The following is a 19,652-nucleotide window of genomic DNA, read 5'->3' as shown; positions in this document are numbered from 1 at the left end:
GGCCAGTTTTCACAAAACTTGACGTCGGCCAGCCGCATGCTCTGTTTAGGACGTGATTGCCCCTGCCTTGAGGTTGTTGCGCTTGGCCGCTCGCCAACAGCTCGCTCGCAATTAATCGTGTCTCCTCAGTTGGCTTCGTCGCTGCCCAGTCGGCTCTCGCGTCGAGGCAGACCGCAAGCCACAACACGCTCGCCTCCTTTATCTCCTCAGCACGCTCGCTCGCCGCTCGACACAGTCTAGGCATTAGTTCGCCATCGTTCCTCGCCGCCCGTTCCTTCGCTTTGTTGCTCGCGCGCGCCATGGAGTCCGACGCCATGAAGGTTGGAAGCACCATGGAGTCCAGTGCTATGAAGGTCACTTGCGCCATGGAGGAGGCGCTGGACGATGCAGAGTTTGCAACGGACTCGGAGATGACGATGGCCTCCATCACTGCACACTCGTCTCCATCTCCTCACGCTCGTTTGCCTGCAAGGTCGTCCGGACACTCGCCGCTAGAGATGGCTCGCTTGCCTCCACGCTTGCGGCTAGCTCACCGCACGCTCGTGGATGGGTTGGACTCAGAGGCGCACGATCGACTCTATCTTCGTCGATGTGCTGGACTTGGAGGCGCAGGACTCCGTCGTGGAGTATAGGCAGCTCAAACAACGCTCTTCTTGTTCTAAACGAGCGAGCAGGCAACAAACACGCGAATGCAAAACTGCCAAGTGAAAATGCATGCGCTAATGCAAAACTGCCAAGCGAAAATGTAGGCACCAAAAACGCAAAACTTTCATCCTTGCCATGCAAAATAAAAAAGTGAGGCAGTTGGGATTCGAACCTGCAATGCAGAATTGAATCCTCTGCACACTATCCAATTGGGACGGTTAACTTTATCAAACAGAGAGCAACCGTAACTCCATTTTGGGGCAAAGAAGGAAAACTAACCCCTAATTAATTACTCCTTGGTTACCACAATCATGTCCTAAACGTCATGTTTTTTGAGTATGGACGGAGTATGTGCTGACGTGGTAGCTCATTTAATGTGCATGAAATATCCCATAAAACTCCATTGAGATTGGCCTAAGGCCAGTCTCAATGGAGTTTCATGAGAGTTTCATGCACATTAAATATGCTGATGTGGCGCTATAGTAATGAAGAGAGAGATGATAAGAGTTTCATAGGAGTAGAGAGAGTTTCATCCCCATGAAACTCCAATGCACTCTTTCCAAAATACAGATGTGTTGGAAACTGGGCATGAAACTGCCATTGAGGATGGCCTAATCAATTAAAAAATATGTTACATGTATGAAAATGATAGGTATCTAACATATTAATTAAAGTCTTGAATTTTGGTGGTCTAAAATACATGTTACACAGTAACACATTACGTAGTTAAATGTGCCTTATGCTCACTCCATTAATACTATGTTATATAATTAAGAGGACCTTCTAAACTAAAATATGTTGCACGTCAGCTAATTGAGATTGGGAACAAAGAGTTAAATACTAATTAAATTTAATGTCAAGTTGCAAAATAAAAAAATCCATATCAAGTAGATCATGCATGCATCAATTAGATCTAGAAAGAAGATTTTTATACCTAAAGCTTTCTGTAATTATCCTATTTACCAAACAAAAAATTAAATAAATATAAGTTTCACATATGACCTTTTTGGAAGTAACAGATGATTCTAGCCATCTGATTTCATTAAATGAGCGGTTGATAGTTATTTGGGTGTACCTAGTAGAGCAGCTAAACTAAACAGGGGCGGTACTGCATCTGCATGCATCAGGCCCAAGCTCCTTTTTTAAAACATTAGGCAGTGGCTTCCGATCTTCTGATTAAGGCCTTGTTTGATACACCCAAAAACCCAAAATTTTACAAGATTCACCATCACATCGAATCTTGCGGCACATGCATTAAACATTAAATATAGATAAAAAATAACTAACTGCACAGTTTACCTGTAAATCAATAGACGAATCTTTTAAGCCTAGTTGCTCCATGATTAGATAATGTTTGTCAAATAAAAATGAAAGTGCTACAGTGTCAAAATCCAAAAAGTTTTTGGATTAAACAAGACCTAAAGCTCCGTGTCTCCCTTCTTACTCGCTTTATTTATGTGGTGTGTGTGCGTCCATCCTCTCCTCTGAACAGAGACAGCGCATCCTATCTCCAATATTGCATTGGCTTTTATTTCTTGCCTATCACTTGCACTGCACTGTTGCATCATGCATGTGACAATCCTAAGGCCTTGTTTAGATTCGAATTTTTTTTTTAATTTTGATACTATAGCACTTTTATTTTTATTTGGCAAACATTGTCCAATCACGCGTCTCGTGATTTACAGATAAACTGTACAATTAGTTTTTGTTTTCATCTATATTTAATACTTTATGCATGTACCGCAAGATTCGATGCAACAGAAAATCTTGAAAATTATTTTGTTTTTGGGTGAACTAAACAAGGCCTAAGCCGAACCTCTTCCTCTTTCGTGAAGGATATATTACCATTGGATCACTTTGTTAGACCTCATTCGTCTTAGCAGAACAGCCGGAACGTGGCCTGTTCCACCCAGATCGAATAGGCCCGGTTCAAAATTAGGCTAGACCAAGAGTAGTCATTCGGTTAGATATGGCCTAGAACTCCCCCCAAATTAAGAGCCTGCTTATGTGTCTCTTCACATATTTGCATTTCAACAACACATATCCTCCGAGCTATTTATCCAACAGGCTTGTTGCAAATGGTCTGCAACGTAGTTTGCCGCGTTGCATGGATGCTCATTTATTTTTAGAATTGGATTTCAATGTACAGTTATTTGGTAAACTTTAGTTGTGATAGGATGATGTGTCATAGTCTGTGATAATTTGAATTGTTTCATTTTCTCTTGTTCGTTTCATCTTTAAACCATGGGGATTGAGGAGGATTGAAGAGGATTTTGACTTGTATCTAATCGCCCTCGATCTCTCCTAATCCCCATGGATTTGGAGTAAAACGAACGGGCCTTTAGAGGGGATGAAGTCAAAAACTTTTTTCCATTGTTGAAAATAGAAGACATGTCCTCCATCTTCATCCATATGACAACATTCAGATTAGGACACAAGGTATCATTGACCATTTTGTGACGGCCAGTATTTATATATATAACTTATCGCTCACACGAACTCTTGTTGCATGGAGGCTTTCTTTTCGTCTGAGCTACTTACCGTACAAATCCAGAATCTCACAACAAACATGCATCCAACCAAGGCCTTGTTTAGTTCCCAAAAGTTTTTAAGATTTCCCGTTACATCAAATCTTATGGCACATGTATGGAGTATTAAATGTAGACGAAAACAAATACTAATTACATAGTTTATCTATAATTCGCCAGATGGATGATGCGAACTTGGGCTTTGGCACTTCGCTTAGCCAGGCCGTCAAAAAAACTGAGATTAACGCATGTTTCGCTGGAGCCAGGAGATAGAGCATGTTTTACACTAGGCTGACCTGGTTCACGAATGGGCCTAGTAGTAGGATATTAAACATGTGAGGTTGCAGCCCAGGAGCGTAGGGACACCCAAGGGCTCCACATCAAACAAGCCCTAGTTGGATCTAGACTTGGGCCTTGTTCAGTTGAGGAAAAATTTTGGTTTTGGCTACTGTAGCACTTTCGTTTGTTTGTGACAAATATTATCTAATCATAGACTAAATAGTGTATCTCTCACCCAGTCATACTCTTTCTGTACATGAAAACAAACTCGGATATGCAATCAAACACGGTCACCTGTACCATTTAGACCAGACTCTGGCTGGCCAGGCCAGCCTGAGCACTAATATCAAACAGGCCCAGTAGCTGAAGCTACTGACAAGATAATCTCCATATATACTTTGATTGCTCGTTCGATACAAATTAGGAACGATCGCGCAAAATCATTGTGGGTTAACACTTTAATGTGTCCCTAAAACGACGGAAGGATCCAGCCTGAGAACTCCATGTAAACTCCATCTTAATAACTTTATAAAGTTTTTATACAAAATTGCTTAAAAAAACTGTCCTGTTCCCAATAAAGCACTATATATATCTATCAATCAGTGTTATCCGCATCCGAATATCCCTTTGATTACCAAAAAGACTGCCTGCCAAAATTCATCTGCTGCAGATTGCATAGAAGTTGACCATCCATGCTGATGTTAGCACCTTTGTTTAGCGAAGATGTCAGTACCTTTTCTTTTCTTCCTTTTCTTAGGAATTTATACGCCCAACGAGAAAAAAAGAACATATCATATGACCATTATTATTCACTGTGATGCTTGTGTTCGTCCAAACTGGGCGGCGACAATGGTGGAACAGCAGTTACATCAGTATCCCTGAAGACAAGATCAACGGATTGCAATATCTTTCTAGCAGATGCCTTAGAATCAGTAGCTCTGACCACTCTTGTCAAGTTCCCAGGTGTGGTAACATTTTGGCTCTGCGCATTGGTTTTCTTGGGTGAGAGTTTGGCATTCACAGCAGGTTGGCCAGCTGCAATGGCTGAAGTGAAGACACCAGATTCGCGCAGACTCTGAACAATTGACTGGCAAAGGAAAGAGAACTACTGTTAAGAATTAAATAACACAGAAAATGATAGTGACTTCACACGCATGTTACCCACCATTGGGGTGTATATGCGAGTCAGCACTCCTTTCCTCAGAAGCTTTAAGTTCAGCTGTTTATCGTTCCACACAACACGTTCATTGTACCTAGCCAAAAGAGAAACAAGAAACATTACAACAACAGTAGCAAACCAAACACTAAAATCCATTTCACTGTAGAGAAAAATAGATGTAACCCCACAATTTTAATGCATTCAACTGGCATCAAGAGGCAGCTGGAAGGAAAAGTGTGTGTAAATATTTTTCTATTCAAAAACCTAATAAGACCTTTGGCCTTGAGTTTTGAGCCAAACCTTCTCAACTCTCAAGCTGGTCCAGACTTGGGCCATGTTTTTCTGGTCAGGGATTTGAGGACTGTCTGGGTCTGAAAACCCCATGTGATTTCATTACTATCTTGACCCTATAGGTTGCAATTTGGGAATCGTTATGCATCCACTTGTTACAATGTGCTTGAAGTTAGCAGGTTATTTCATTGTTCATGAATGAGTAACCACCATACCAAATGATGGTTGTATACTAGTATAGTATAGGTATACATAGACTATACCTGAGGAAGAAGACATGAGATGGAATAAAAAAACTATTTCATAACCTTCTAAAACCCTAAATCCTGTTTGATAGGGGGGTGGGGGATATGTACAGTGTGATACCTTTTATGAGGACATTTTCGACTTGAATAAACCCTTAAGAAATAATCTCTAAAATTAAGGAAACTAATCTCCAACACAGACTAAACCTCTTATAAAAAATAATTCAAATACTAAAACTGTTAGTATATCTAACTTCCATGTTCCAATCAATCAAGTGCCATTCTGAACAGAGTGAACAGCACTGCAACATCTCTAAAGCATTACACAATCACAAAACAAATAAGCAAAGAAAATTACCAGCGAAGCATTTCTTCTTCACTAGCAGTTGATGCAATTATAAAAGCCTGCATAGCAAATGTTTAAATTAGTGGTAGAAGAGACAGTAGCTAGCATTGTCATCCAGTGGAAGCACCAAGAACAGCATATATTTCTTGAGCTTCAGAATTACATATAAAAGCATCTTCACTTACTGCTCTGTCAAAATCCAACATGAAACATCTCTTAACATCTTCTTTTGTAGGCTTGCATCCACAGCGATCGCGTCTAGATGTCAAATCTGAAAATTTAGTGTATGTATAGTGCAGAACTGCAGCCTCCTCCAACTTGATCTCACTGTTAGTGATGTGGCAAAATATTGTAAGAATAACTCTATTCTGAGATGTACTCCCACCAAGCACAAATAATTTACACATTGGATATCAACAGGTCTCCAGATTGAACTTATTGAGACAGATAAGGTTTTCATGTTCTAGATCTCAAATGATGTCTTAATAATAATTTAGTGCGCAAGAACTTGTGGCCAGAGGTAGTACTGATGATTTGATGAACATATATGATAATGTCAAATTGTATGTTGTCAAACTGTCCTTACTTTGGGCTCTTTGCATAATTATGCCACCTGTGTGCGCCATTAGGACGGAGATGGTCTTCAATTCGTGCAGCTGATTTTCCATTACCGTAAGTGAGAAAATAATTAGGATTTCCACGTGTCGCTTCCTTATACATGCCAAAGTAAGTATCTTTAGGGAGATGATCATAATTCTTCTTGAACATAGATACCTGGTAAGATATTGCCATGCAAAAAAGATTCGTCATGATAAGGTCATTATTCAGTGGTACTGCTCGCCTACTACGGTAGTTGATGTAGGTTCGTAAGTTACAACTGGTGCAGTAGATGAGATATTTCCCTCGCTAAAAATGATAACAAAAGATATCATATAATATAGATAAACACATCTACACAATGTGTGATCTCATCAGAATCTCTTGATCAGCTGTTGTTCTTGGGCATGCTAGGGCATCATGACTTGTTGCCCACGTCCTCTATTTTGCCTCTTTTCTTTTTCATGACTAGATAACTGACACCGACCATGTGTTGTAATAGACCTAAGATAATAATACTAGAAGATCAAAGCTTCAAAACAAACTGTGTGATTTTCCCTGCAGAAATCTAGTGGGCTGGTGCTTCAAAGAAACTTCAAAGTAGTACTAAAGAAGTGAACAAAGCAACCATGGAAAATTACAACGCACAAATAATTATCCTTGAATCCAAATATATCTTATAAAACTCGCATCCTATATCCGTACCCACAATTGTGGACACTTACTTTTTTTTTATTTTTATTGTTTCAAAAAAATAGTGAAGTGCCCACAATTAGAGGAATAAAGTTTCTCACAGTTTTCTACATGTGATTGTCAGAATGAAAAGAAAATGAATGCATAACTTCATGTTGTATAGAAGTTTCACGATAAGTAGAGGTGCTATTCTCAGATGCACAGAGTTGTGTTAACATGTGGTTTGGAAACAAAACAATGGTATATTGGTTGGCGTTTAAGGGGTGAAAAGAAAAGAAAGAAAAAGGCTTACTTCGCTGAATGGATCTTTTATATTGTCGTGCTCAACACTGCTTTCCTGAAGACATTTAAGTTAATTAGTCATTGAAATTTTGTGTACAGACAGACATATGAGTAGCAGTCCAAAACTCGATTCTTGGCTCTCTTTTTTTTACTTACATAGTTTGGAAAAATAACCATGTCAACATCACGAGGGACCTCAGCTAACAAACGTCTAACAGAATACTCAGCAGCTCCACCAGGATAGAGCAACTCATCAGTGTCTAGATGTATGATCCAATCCATGCCACCATCCTTCAACAAATAGCATTATCCTTAGTGTATGAAATGCCTAAAGAAAAAGTCTCAAAGAAAAACTAGGAACCTACATTGTTGTGTAGCAGTCCCAGTGACTAGCTAAAGCTACAAATGAAAAGCTCAATCATTCATATAACAGAATAAACAGCAGATATAACAGACAAGAGACATACCCGAGCCATTACAATAGCCATCTCCATGTTGAGTGATTGCTTCACAAAGAGTTCATAGTTGCAAGGTTTGTAGAAAAATCCTGAAAGCCAAGTCTCGTTCCAGATTCGACTTGAGCCCAAGCAATAAAATAATCAGGAAGGCAATAGAGATGAATGATAGAAACTCTATCAAAGAACATGCCAAGCCAGACAATTATGCCATTCTATGTCCTAAAAGTGGGTTTACTAGTAGGCATGGAAAAATTCCCCCTTCATCCATCATTGTCAATGGTTGGATGCAGTCTGACTTAATTTTGTCTGGCTACACCAGGAACCATGTGCTTTTGGTTCTCACTTTCAAAATTGAAACCAAATACAGAAATCATTATGTGGTTATTTTTTGTAGGATTTATGTGGTTTTTAGCAGAAAGGAAATGGCACACAAGAAAAGTTGCTATCGAAAACAGGGGGCTGGGAAGACGAAACTGACCTCCGTGCCTGCCGCTCTTCAAGATCCTTGGTTCTGTACACCACTTTTACCCCCTTCCGTAATCAATCAATCGAGAAGACAAAAAAAAGGCACTAAAATTAGTGCTGGAACAGCGGAACTGGAAAGGATCAAGAATACAAACGCACAGAGAATTCTACCACCCACAGGAATTGACTCGAGGACTCCCGCGACATTGGGTTTGGCCGCCTTGCCCTCCACGAAGAGCAGGAACTGCGCGACTCCGACGACCTTGTGATAGAAGAGCCAGGGCAGGATCTGCTCGAGCCCCGCGGAGGTGCTGGTCTGCACGCACACCTTGGGCTGGAGATGTTCCTCTACAGAAGCCATGGTCTGGATGGCAGCGGCGCCGGAGTCGGAGGGGAAGGACCAGCCGCGGAGGTGGGGGAAAGAGGGGGCGGAGGATCCCACGAGCACATCGCGGCAGTCGGACGAAGGGAGGGACGGTGGGGTGGGCTCGGCCATGCCGGGGAAGGCGTGGGAGGGCCAGCGCGTGGTCGGGTCATCGACGCCGCCGCCGCGCCACTGGAGCACGAAAGCCAGCGCGGCGAGCGTGAGCGGGAGGACTGTCAGGAGAAGGAGTAGCTGGCGCCACGCGGCGCCGCCGCCGGAGGGCGCCTGCGCCGGCGGCATCGAGGACGCCGATCTGTCGAGGCCGGTGCCGGTTGTGGTGGGTTTTCCGTTCGTTCCGCGTTCCCTCCCCCACTTTGGGCCGTTCGATTTGGGGGGATTAATAAACTTTTCGGGCGTGTTTGGATCCTTTCTCCAGGGACTGTAGCAGTCTTGCCCGGCGAGGATAGACGCAAGGCAACACCTTTGGTTTGGCTCGCTCCTGACAGAGAGCCGGATGGGCTCGCCAGAGCTGGCGAGTTTCTCGGTTCCTACGCCGGCACCGGCACGGCACGGCTAGGCTAGACAGCGCTAGAGTCAAAACATCGTCTCCTCTCCTCTGCTACAGCCTACAGCTATACATGGCCCTTTTTCACAAGGGGTTCCCACCCTGGAATTCGTGATTTTGATTGAGTATTGTTTTAACTTTCATGAAATTGCATTCAAACATTTCTATATTATTAACACCTTTTTACTATTACAGTAATCACAACGTGATTGAAAAAGGAGGTCACCGACACTAAAATACCCCTTATAGATTTGAATACTATTAGAGTAATCACAGTGTGCTTGAAAAGTACTGATATAGTTAGCTAGCTATTAGCAGGTTATTAGCAGAGACTGTTTGGATCCATCTACTAATTTATTGCTAATATAGGTGGTTCACACTTTTGTCACCTATTTGCATACATACTAGCGGTAGCGGGATCAGTGTTAGCAGCTCCTAATAGTTAGTTGGTCTATATTGGACTACTAGTGTTAATTTTAGTTGCTAACTATTAGAAGTAGTAGATCCAAACAGACCATAAACTATTATAACACTAGTCCACAAGGCAATCCATATCAAAAAGGTACTAATTATTGATCATCCACAAGTAGTAGGAAATAATTCTTCCTCTATCCACAGTTGCATCCAGCAAGCTAGAGGAGAGTGAAGGCAGCAAATGCTCTTTTTTCATGGGCTAACAAATATTTTCTTTATCATGCAAGCACACTAGAGAAAGGAAAGGAACTTTCAGAAAAAAAAATGGGACAACTGAAGAATTCAGCGTGACTGTAAAGCCGATTGTAAAACAAATCGTAATGATACTGTGCGGACGTCGGCTCGGACACCGCGTATATGGACCTGCGGCCCAAGAACATATACCACCAACGCCTCGTTATTTCCGTTCACCTCTACACATATCACCGCTCGCTGCTCTTGGCACTTACGCTCGTTGCTGCGCTCGCTGCTACTCTCTAGGACAGACGACACCCTCGCATCGAGGTTGCTGCCACACCTTCTGTTTGCGCTCCCTTTCTTCCTCCTTCTCTCAGCAACCTCCCTCGGATACGAGGGCGGCGGCTCCGACAAGGTAGGTTGGTTCTTCTCTAGATCTGAGCCTCCTCCTCATCCTTCTCCTTCTCCTCCTCATATGGATCTCGCCCCTATCCTCCTCATCCTCATCCTCCTCCTCTAGATCTAAGGGACACTCCTCTTCCTCCTCCTCCTATGGATCTGAGCCCTCGTCCTCATCATCTTCATCCTCCTCCTCTAGATCTGAGGGACATAGTGGTGGCTAGAGGTCTGGTGAACTCCTCCTTCCTCCAGTGAGCTCGAAGGTGATGGGTCAGGGTTGGAGCAGAGCTCATCGCCTTGCTACTTTTGCACGTCCTTTTTTGTTTGTTTTTCCATGTTGCAATGGTTCTTTTTAGATATTGTGATAGATGATTTTCGAATGTTACAATGAGATTCTTGGGTTGTTGCAACAGATGATTTTTCGAATATTTTCTCTCCATTTTTCATGGGCGAATTTTGTGATGTTGCAATACTACCATTTGAGATGGTGCAACATATGTTGCAGTCCATGTTTATTCGATGTTGCAGTACATATTTTTTCGATGCTGCAGTACTTTATTTTTGAAATTGCAGCATATATTTTTTGATGTTGCACTACATATTTTTGTGATGTTGCAGTACATGTTTTTCGATGTTGCACTACATATTTTTGCGATGTTGTAATTTTTATATTTTTGATGTTGCACTTGCGAACAGATTGCGTTAGGAACAGGGGACAGGGGCGCGATGGGGAACGGGACCCAATGAAGGAACAGGGCGCGGTGGAGGACGGGGTGCCGTGGAAGAACTGGATGCAATGGAGAAACGGGGAGGGAGAACGCGGTGGGAACCGGGAATAAGGGCACCGTGGAGAACAGAGTTGGGAGCGGAGGTGGAAAACAAGATGCGGTGAAGGAACGGGACACAGTGAAAGAGCGCTACCTGGGACGTGCGTACGGACGCTCCCTACTTTGTTTTCTTTTTTCCATGTCATGCGGATGGGAGCCTCAGCGTCAGGACGCGCTGCTAGCACCGGACGTCCGGGCGCTAGCAATACCGTAGGTGTTGATCGGATCAGGAACAGCTCAAGGTGTTAAGACTTAAGAATATAATAAACCTTCACTTTGAAAGTATAATTATTTCCTTTTTTACCTTAAGTATAATTCTTTCCCTTTTTATTTTCAATAAACGTGAGATTTTAAGTCCTATAACCGTAAGATTTTAAGTCCTTTTTGCGCATGATCTTACTCACCTTGAAAGTATAATTCTTTCCCTTTTTATTTTCCATAACCGTGAGATTTTAAGTCTTTTTGAGCATGATCTCACTCACCTTGAAAGTATAATTCTTTCTCTTTTTATTTTCCATAACCGTGAGATCTTAAGTCCTTTTTGCGCATGATCTCGCTGTCACAACTAGACTGCTATGTGAATTTTCCCAAAATATTATAACAATAACCTTTTTCAGTACTTTTGTCGATAAATTTCCGTTTTCTGGTTACTCTGGAAGTCTAGGTTGCTGATCAACTTAACACTGTAATTTTTCATGCAACCTTGTGTCGACCGTCGAACGGAGACAAAGGTTGGCATCCCAAAGGCCCTCAAATTCCTGCACGTACGGCAGGATGGTACTACGATTTTGTTAAGGCTGGAAGTTGATCAACGGCAGGATGGCTCAAACGACTCTTCCATCCGTACCCAAGTCGTAATAACTAGTCGTACCCATAGCAGGATTGACCTGATGCACTTAGAACTTCCATGCAATACATGAGAATTGAGATTCAACTTTGCACTTGTCTTTACATTCAAGATCACCGTACAGACTAGAATAACAAAGCACACAGGGTGGAAGTGGAACCATCGAATTGTACTTCTATTACATCCTCAAGGTCAGGGCTGCTCAAAATCACTCCTCTTCTTCGTCCATGTCATTTTCACTAACTAGATGACCAAGGGAAACTTTAGCTTTTTTTGCTCCCGGCGAGCTCGACGCACCAGACCCTTCACTTTTCCGCTTGTCGCCCTGCCCTGCATCCTCCCCCTCTTTCATAACCTCACCTGAAGACTTGCTGTCACCCTCTTTCTCGGCAGAATCATCCTTCTTCTCTGATGGTAGTTCGGCTCCCTTCTTCATGGACTGCTCGCACTCCTTCAGGAACGCACGCACTTCATCATCCTCAGCGACATGTAGAGCTGTCTGGCCACCTTTAGTCTTTGTTGTGACGTCAATGCCTCTCTTCACAAGGTACTTCACAAGATCTAGGTGGGAATTCTGCGCAGCAAAGTGCAGTGCTGTGAAGCCTTTCCGATTCTTTGCTTTCACAGAGGCCCCAGATGCCAGAAGCTCACGGGCCACTTCTACATGGCCTTTCTGGGAAGCAAAATGAATCGCCGCTGTGTCGTCCATTGCTGCAGCTCCCACATCAGCTTTGTGCTTGCAAAGGCATCTCACAACATCAACATGCCCAGCCCATGCAGCCAGGTGGAGTCTGAATGAAGAAATAACTTGTGTCAAGGAGACAGTAAAATTCAGAGAAAAAGTGACATAGAATTCTACTGCAACAACATCACATCTGCTCACCGACAAACTACTCTGCCTCTATCTTTGAGACCATTAATTCACCATGAATGATATAATACACCAAGAATGTTAAAAATTTATTCGAATGAATGCTAATAGAATGTTCAGCAAGCTCAACATCATATACTGTATTTTCAAATAATTGTCCAGTCAACCCCTTTCCAAAAAGATGAAGCCACGAGTAAAGACAACGACATGTTGCCCTGAATTAGCCAAAAAAACACAGGAACTAGATCTAGTAGATTAACAAGTTTGTTGCAGGCTAGTTTGAGAAGGAAGAGTTTATGAGTCCCTTAGTACTAGGGATAGATAATTATCAGAATACATGCTGCAAGAAAGGGGCAAAAAAATGAATTCAATGTTACATGACAAAGCACACCATCTGTCAGCATTTAAAATTCTGGGTGTAAATATGTTCCACTAAAGCAAGATTATCACTATGCAGAGATAAACAGAAGGCATTGATTGGATATGTTAGGGAGGTATCAGTTTGCCCCAACTCAAACGATTCATAGATGCAGCAACAATGAAAAAAAATTACACTGGGAGGAGATGAGCACCAGATTCGGCCTTAACCTCTTAGAACTTAAACTCAGGTTGGGTTGGGGGTGGTACAGAGCATTGGCCTTAGGGGTTTCAATGAGGTCCAGTTTGTAAACTGGAGAATTCTAACTCTGCCTGCAAATATTACAGGCTTCCGGCCTACGAAATGTTGAAGACATTCAATTCACTACAAGCTAGCGAAATATTATAGTATGCTCAACAGTAGTTGTTGTGTGAAATAACAAGGGGCAATGATATACAATGGCTTGTACTGTCCATGAATAAGCAGAAAATTAAGGGATATGAATTAGCAGAAAAATGAAGGGATGGGTATATAGCTTTATGGATGAGACGATGCACCACGTAATTTAGGCCTTGTTTACTTCCACCCAAAATACCAAAAGTTTTCAAGATTTTTCGTCACATCGAATCTTTAAACGCATGCATGAAGTATTAAATATAGACGAAAATAAAAACTAATTACACAGTTTGGTCGAAATTGACGAGATAAATCTTTTGAACCTAGTTAGTCCATGGTTAGACAATAATTACCACAAACAAACGAAAGTGCTACAGTGTTGCGAAATATTTCCCTTCGCGAACTAAACAAGGCCTTATATGTAATGGAGGGAGGAGAGGTCCAGACGCTGGATGAACAGAATTTCTGCAGTGTTGAAGGCAAGTTCATTTTGTGAAAGAAAAAGGCAGTGGCAAGTCAGCTGCAACAACAAAAATAACAAATGCCGAATTATCTCCATCAAGAGAGGCAGCAGGCGCAATTCGCAGGCTTGTTGAATTAGGGTTTAGTGACCAAGGCCCAATGGCACACATATACTAGTTATATATCCACTCTTAATAAAAGAATTAAAGATGCTAATGATCCGTAATGCAAGGCACGGCTACTCGGCGCCTTCTCTGCTAATAAGATAGTGAGGGAAGGAGGGAGGGAAAGGGGGATTTGCAGGGATGGTGGTTCATACGGTGTGCGTGAGAGGCGGTCCCTTGAGTTGACGGCGAGAGGGTTGGACTCGCACAACGACTCCACCGCTGCCGCATCACCAGACCTTGCGGCCTTGTGCAGAGGAAGATCTTCTTCCTCATCTCGCCCACGCCCTCGCCCTCTTCCGCCTCCGCGGCCGCCGCCGCCGTGACGCCGCCCCATCAGTCTCGCGAATCGGTCAGGTAACTGGATCCATGACTTGGACTGTAGCAGAAATGGGGAATAGACCTCAGGCGGCCCAGACCTGCAGCATCTGAAATGGGCCTCATCTTTTTTAAGTGGATTTCGGCCTTATCCCTGATATTGATACCCGATAGGGGTAAATTAGGCTTTTTGTTTTATTGGACAACAACTTTTTTAGATATTTTTCCTAAAAAATTATGCAATTAAAAACCTTAAATCCGGTTGAATCTTAGAAAATTTACATGACTTTCTAGTGTCATTTGTGGAAGAGGTATGGTAGCTAAAAAAATCTATTGTCGAACACCCCTAAATTTGCAACACTTTCTTTTTTGGGTGGTAAAAAATCACTACCTCCATCTCAAAAATAGATGCAATGCTAAACTAGTCAAAGCCAAACTAAAGTTTGACTAAGTTTAATCTTAGAAATATCATCAATACCTATAATGCCAAATTGATATAACTATAAAAATGTATTTCACAAGAAATTTAATTATACTTGTTTAGTATGACAAATATAAATATCTTGATTCTAGAATGCCTTTTTTTAGAGAGAGAGAGAGAGAGAGTGAAATATTATCATCAGTTTTTGTTGTTTGTTTTGAAATACCAAAGGCCTCTTGAAGAAAATTCGAGTGAATTGTTCGTTGTCGCCATCTCATGTAGGGATGCTTGATAGACTACGAGCCTTTGGATTTGGATTAAGGCTCCTGAATTAGGTGTAGAGAGGGAAAAATGCCTAGACAGTAGACACCTAGTAGATGGACCTTCCATTTTGAATCTAGAGTTTTCTATCTTTGACTTATTTTTTTGTTTTACTCTTTATTTCGTTTTTTTTTTGTGATTCTTGTGTAGAAAAACAAAATGAAAGGGATTGTCCACTCTACCATTTAACTAGTTGAACCACATATTTTTCTTGGGAAAATGATAATCCCTTTTATTCCCATAAGAGAAGATTAATGAAATTGTTAATGAGGCGATTCTTAAATGGCGAAACCCACAGGTTTCTACAAGTAATTCAGCTTAACGAGTGATGTACGCATGTGCTTTTTTTTACAGCGACTATTATATTAAAATATGAGAAGCACAGTACAACGGATTGCAAATTGCTTCATGACTCATGAGGAGTATTGAATTCTCAATTTCTGCAATGAAATTCCAAGTCAAAGTCTTCGGTATCCTCCGTCCCGGCAGCCATGGCCCATGGTACCCAACTTGAACTGTTCCTTGTCTCGGGAATAACTAACGCCTTGGCCTTTCACAAAAAAAAACAAAAAATTTTCAAGATTCTCAGTCACATCAAATCTTATGGCACATGCATGAAGTATTAAATATAAACGAAAACAAAAACTAATTGCATTTAGTTATAAATCGCGAGATGAATCTTTTAATCCTAGTTAGTCCATGATTGGATAATATTTGTCACAAACAAACGAAAGTGCTACAGTACCGAAATCCGAAATATTTTCGGAACTAAACAAGACCTTGGTGAAATTTTTTGACTTTGTCTATTTTAGCCCTTTTATTTATATATGACAATTATTATTCAATTATAGAGTAACTAAGTTTAAAAAATTTATCTCGTAAATTACAAGTAAACTGTGTAATTAATTTTTATTTTTATTTATATTTAATGCTTTATGTATGATATAAAGATTCGATTTGATGAAAAATCTTGAAAATTTTTTAAACTAAAGCAAGTGAACGAAAAAAAAAAAGCCCCGAGTCTCCACCCACAGGCCACAGTCCGATCCCGACCCATTAGTGGTCCCACATGGCATGACATGTGGATTGCAGCTGGGACACGCCATGAGCAGCACTGGAATAAAGAAACGGAATACGTCCATTCCAAAGTTTATTTGCAGCGGCGACTGGAAACTCAAACTATGACCGATTTGCTACTAGTCTTTGAAAGAAATCAGTCGGCTGCATCATCCCAACCCCGACCCCAATTCAATCCCCCATAGATGATGTGACGCTGCAATGAGACCAGGATTGAATTGATCGGCTATTTCCACGCGACACCAGCAGCAAAGGAGAGTCGTCGTCGTCGTCTTGGCTGCAGCAGGGCACGGCCATGGCCTCCCTCTCCCGCCTCCTCTGCCTCCTCCTCCTCCTCCTCGTGCCGCCTCTCGCCGCCGCTCAGCAGCTGCCGTCCACTTTCTCCGCAAGCAACTTGACCTGGAGCCCCACCGAGAGCAACCGCAACCTCCTCTCTGGCGACTTCGCCGCCGGATTCGTGCCGTCGGCCTCCGCTAAGGGCCGCTACCGCTTCGCCGTCTGGGTCGTCGGCTCCAACTCCACCAACAACGCCGTCATATGGTACGCCCATGACCTCCGCAGCTACTCCCCCCACGAGGGCGACGTCAACTCCACGCTCGCCATCGACGCGGCGGGCCAGCTCTCCTGGACCGCCGGCGGGAGCAACAACGCTACCACCATCTGGTCGCTCCAGCCCACCGCCAATACCACCACCACTCCGGCGGTGCTGCAGCTCAACGTTACGGGGAGCCTAGTCTACGCCGCCGCCGCCTGGTCGAGCTTCGCCGAGCCCACCGACACGCTGATGCCGGGGCAGGCCATACCGGAAGGCAACTTCACCACAACGCTCCAGTCCGACAACGGCCGCTACAGGCTCGTCAACTCCGCCACGCTGCAGTTCAACAATTCCAAGATGTACGCCAACATCAGCAGCGGCGGCAACGCTCTGCTCAACCTCACCGCCGACGGCAGGCTCCAGTTCAGCGGCTCTGAGCTCATCGCGTCCGACCAAGGCACCACCAACCGGGTGCGTCGGCTCACGCTGGACGACGACGGCAACCTGCGCCTCTACAGCCTGGTGCCCAAGACCCGGACGTGGCTCGTGGTGTGGCAGGTCGTGCAGGAGCTCTGCACCATCCGGGGCACCTGCGCCGGCGGCAGGATCTGCGTCCCCGTCGGCGCCGACAGCACGAGCTGCGTCTGCCCGCCGGGCTACCGCAACGGCAGCCTGACGGACGCCTGCACGCCCAAGAAAAACTACAGCGGCAGGGGCGACGACGACAAGTTCGTGCGGATGGACTTCGTCTCCTTCTCCGGTGGCGCCAGCACCACGGCGTCGGACCAGGGGCCGCTGATGACCAAGCTGACGCCGCAGAACCTGGCGGACTGCGAGAGACTCTGCCGGGGTAACTCCAGCTGCGTGGCGTTCGGGTACAAGTTCGGCGGCGACCGGACGTGCCTCCAGTTCACGGGGCTCTCGGACGGGTACTGGTCCCCGGCGACGGAGATGTCGACGTACCTGCGCGTGGCGGCGACGGACAACGACAGCAACCCGTTCACGGGGATGACGAGCATGATCGAGACGGTCTGCCCCGTGCGGCTGGCGCTGCCGGTGCCGCCAAAGCAGGCGCGGACGACGATCCGGAACGTGGCCATCATCACGGCGCTGTTCGCGGTGGAGCTGCTGGCCGGGGTGCTGTCGTTCTGGGCGTTCCTGCGCAAGTACTCGCAGTACCGGGAGATGGCGCGCACGCTGGGGCTGGAGTACCTCCCCGCCGGCGGTCCCCGGCGGTTCTCGCACGCGGAGCTGAAGCAGGCGACCAAGGACTTCTCCGACGTGGTGGGGCGCGGCGCGTACGGGACCGTGTTCCGCGGCGAGCTCCCCGACCGCCGCGCCGTGGCGGTGAAGCAGCTCCACGGCGTGGGCGGCGGCGAGGCGGAGTTCTGGGCGGAGGTGACCATCATCGCCCGGATGCACCACCTCAACCTGGTGCGCATGTGGGGGTTCTGCGCCGACAAGGACCAGCGGATGCTGGTGTACGAGTACGTCCCCAACGGGTCGCTGGACAAGTACCTGTTCGCCGGCGGCGGGGGTGGGGGCGGCGAGCAGGGGGAGCAGGATTCGTCGTCGTCTGAACAGCAGCCGCTGCTGGACCTCCACACCCGGTACCGCATCGCCCTGGGAGTTGCCCGCGCCATAGCGTACCTCCACGAGGAGTGCCTGGAGTGGGTGCTCCACTGCGACATCAAGCCGGAGAACATCCTGCTTGAAGACGACTTCTGCCCCAAGGTGTCCGACTTCGGGCTGTCGAAGCTGACGAGCAAGAAGGAGAAGGTGACCATGTCTCGCATCCGGGGCACCCGCGGGTACATGGCGCCGGAGTGGGTGATCCACCGGGAGCCCATCACGGCGAAGGCCGACGTGTACAGCTTCGGGATGGTGCTGCTGGAGGTCGTCTCCGGCCGCCGGAACTACGGGTTCCGGCAGGAGTCGGTGGGCAGCGAGGACTGGTACTTCCCCAAGTGGGCGTACGAGAAGGTGTACGTGGAGCGGCGCATCGACGACATCCTGGACCCGCGCATCGCCGCCTCCTACGACGACGCCGCCAGCGTCGCCACCGTGGAGCGCATGGTCAAGACGGCCATGTGGTGCCTGCAGGACCGCGCCGAGATGCGCCCGTCCATGGGGAAAGTGGCCAAGATGCTCGAGGGCTCCGTCGAGATCACCGACCCCGTCAAGCCCACAATCTTCTGCGTCCAGGACGACTGACTGACTAGTTATTTTTTACTATTTATCTGTCGCTTCTTTATTCCATTTCCAGAAGATGTGAATTCCCGGTGCCGTCTGCCGTCCCGTCCATAGAAATTCCATCAATTCCAGTAGTAGAATATTTACTGCTACAGTAGTTATTAGTACTCCACTGCTACTGCCGCAACCGCAAGGCAGCAATTGCTCTTCTTTCTTTTTGGTCAACAGAGCAAAAGCTCTACTAATCGTTAAGTATGAGTTTGATAAATGGATGGATTGATGATTGATGTCATGTGATCGAGAAGCTGCCTGGAATCTACTACTACCTGCAATTTGCAATAATCTGGTCCTCGGTCGTCTGGCCTCTGAATTTCTAGGCCCAAACGTGTTCCGTGCTGCTTTACCAGTCAAACACGGATGACGTGGAATACTGTGCAGCGTTGACTTTTAGTCACCCTCCTCACCCCAGCTGCTACAAAAAGTCGACAATTCAACACGACTGACTGACCTATTGCTTATCTACAGTAATTTTAACAAGTCAGAAACCGGTTACGAAAGCTCAACTTTTAACAAGAAAGTCTCAACTCTTTTTTTTAAAAAAAAAATTCCGAGTACTTTTTAGTTTTTAGCAACAAGATGAACCACATGGGATTCGCATGCGAGCATGTTCCCGCTGGACCCCATGAAGCACATGTACACGATGATTAGAGGATTGAAGTACAAAATATCCGTATTTCAATAAGCATGCTGTTTCCATTAACTGTGCCTGAAGCAGTATAATGGGCTGCTTAGAGCATCTCCAACAACTTGGTAAAATTCACTTGTCAAATCTTGAGTTATAGCAAGTTGCTAATTTATTTAGGAAAAGAAAAAAGGATGTGTCTCCAATAAGTTG

The 19,652-nt window shown here is 44.9% G+C and overlaps 3 protein-coding genes and 1 long non-coding RNA gene across 4 annotated transcripts; 2 read left to right on the top strand and 2 right to left on the bottom strand.

Moving 5' to 3' along the window:
• On the bottom strand, positions 3,799-8,753 carry LOC8055112 (glycosyltransferase-like At2g41451). Its single transcript, XM_002464808.2, has 10 exons — positions 8,167-8,753; positions 8,002-8,054; positions 7,533-7,641; positions 7,222-7,356; positions 7,076-7,120; positions 6,080-6,267; positions 5,679-5,820; positions 5,506-5,552; positions 4,618-4,705; positions 3,799-4,539 (listed from the first exon to the last, which is right to left on the bottom strand). Exons 1-10 carry the CDS (start codon positions 8,650-8,652, stop codon positions 4,258-4,260), a joined length of 1,575 nt encoding a protein of 524 aa, XP_002464853.1. The 5' UTR covers positions 8,653-8,753; the 3' UTR covers positions 3,799-4,257.
• LOC110433009 lies at positions 9,830-11,052 on the top strand. Its single transcript, XR_002450373.1, has 3 exons — positions 9,830-9,983; positions 10,167-10,230; positions 10,664-11,052. It is a non-coding gene; the product is annotated as an uncharacterized LOC110433009 (long non-coding RNA).
• Positions 11,683-14,307, bottom strand: LOC8086272 (receptor-interacting serine/threonine-protein kinase 4). The gene is made up of 2 exons (XM_002464807.2): positions 14,048-14,307; positions 11,683-12,432 (listed from the first exon to the last, which is right to left on the bottom strand). Exons 1-2 carry the CDS (start codon positions 14,227-14,229, stop codon positions 11,850-11,852), a joined length of 765 nt encoding a protein of 254 aa, XP_002464852.1. The 5' UTR covers positions 14,230-14,307; the 3' UTR covers positions 11,683-11,849.
• Positions 16,106-19,049, top strand: LOC8086271 (G-type lectin S-receptor-like serine/threonine-protein kinase At1g34300). The gene has a single exon (XM_021451215.1). The coding sequence runs from the start codon at positions 16,325-16,327 to the stop codon at positions 18,776-18,778; it is 2,454 nt and encodes an 817-aa protein (XP_021306890.1). The 5' UTR covers positions 16,106-16,324; the 3' UTR covers positions 18,779-19,049.

The sequence above is a fragment of the Sorghum bicolor genome, chromosome 1, assembly GCF_000003195.3.
Source record: "Sorghum bicolor cultivar BTx623 chromosome 1, Sorghum_bicolor_NCBIv3, whole genome shotgun sequence".
In the NCBI taxonomy this organism is placed as follows: Eukaryota; Viridiplantae; Streptophyta; class Magnoliopsida; order Poales; family Poaceae; genus Sorghum; species Sorghum bicolor.
This window is presented reverse-complemented; position numbering and strand designations above follow the sequence as displayed.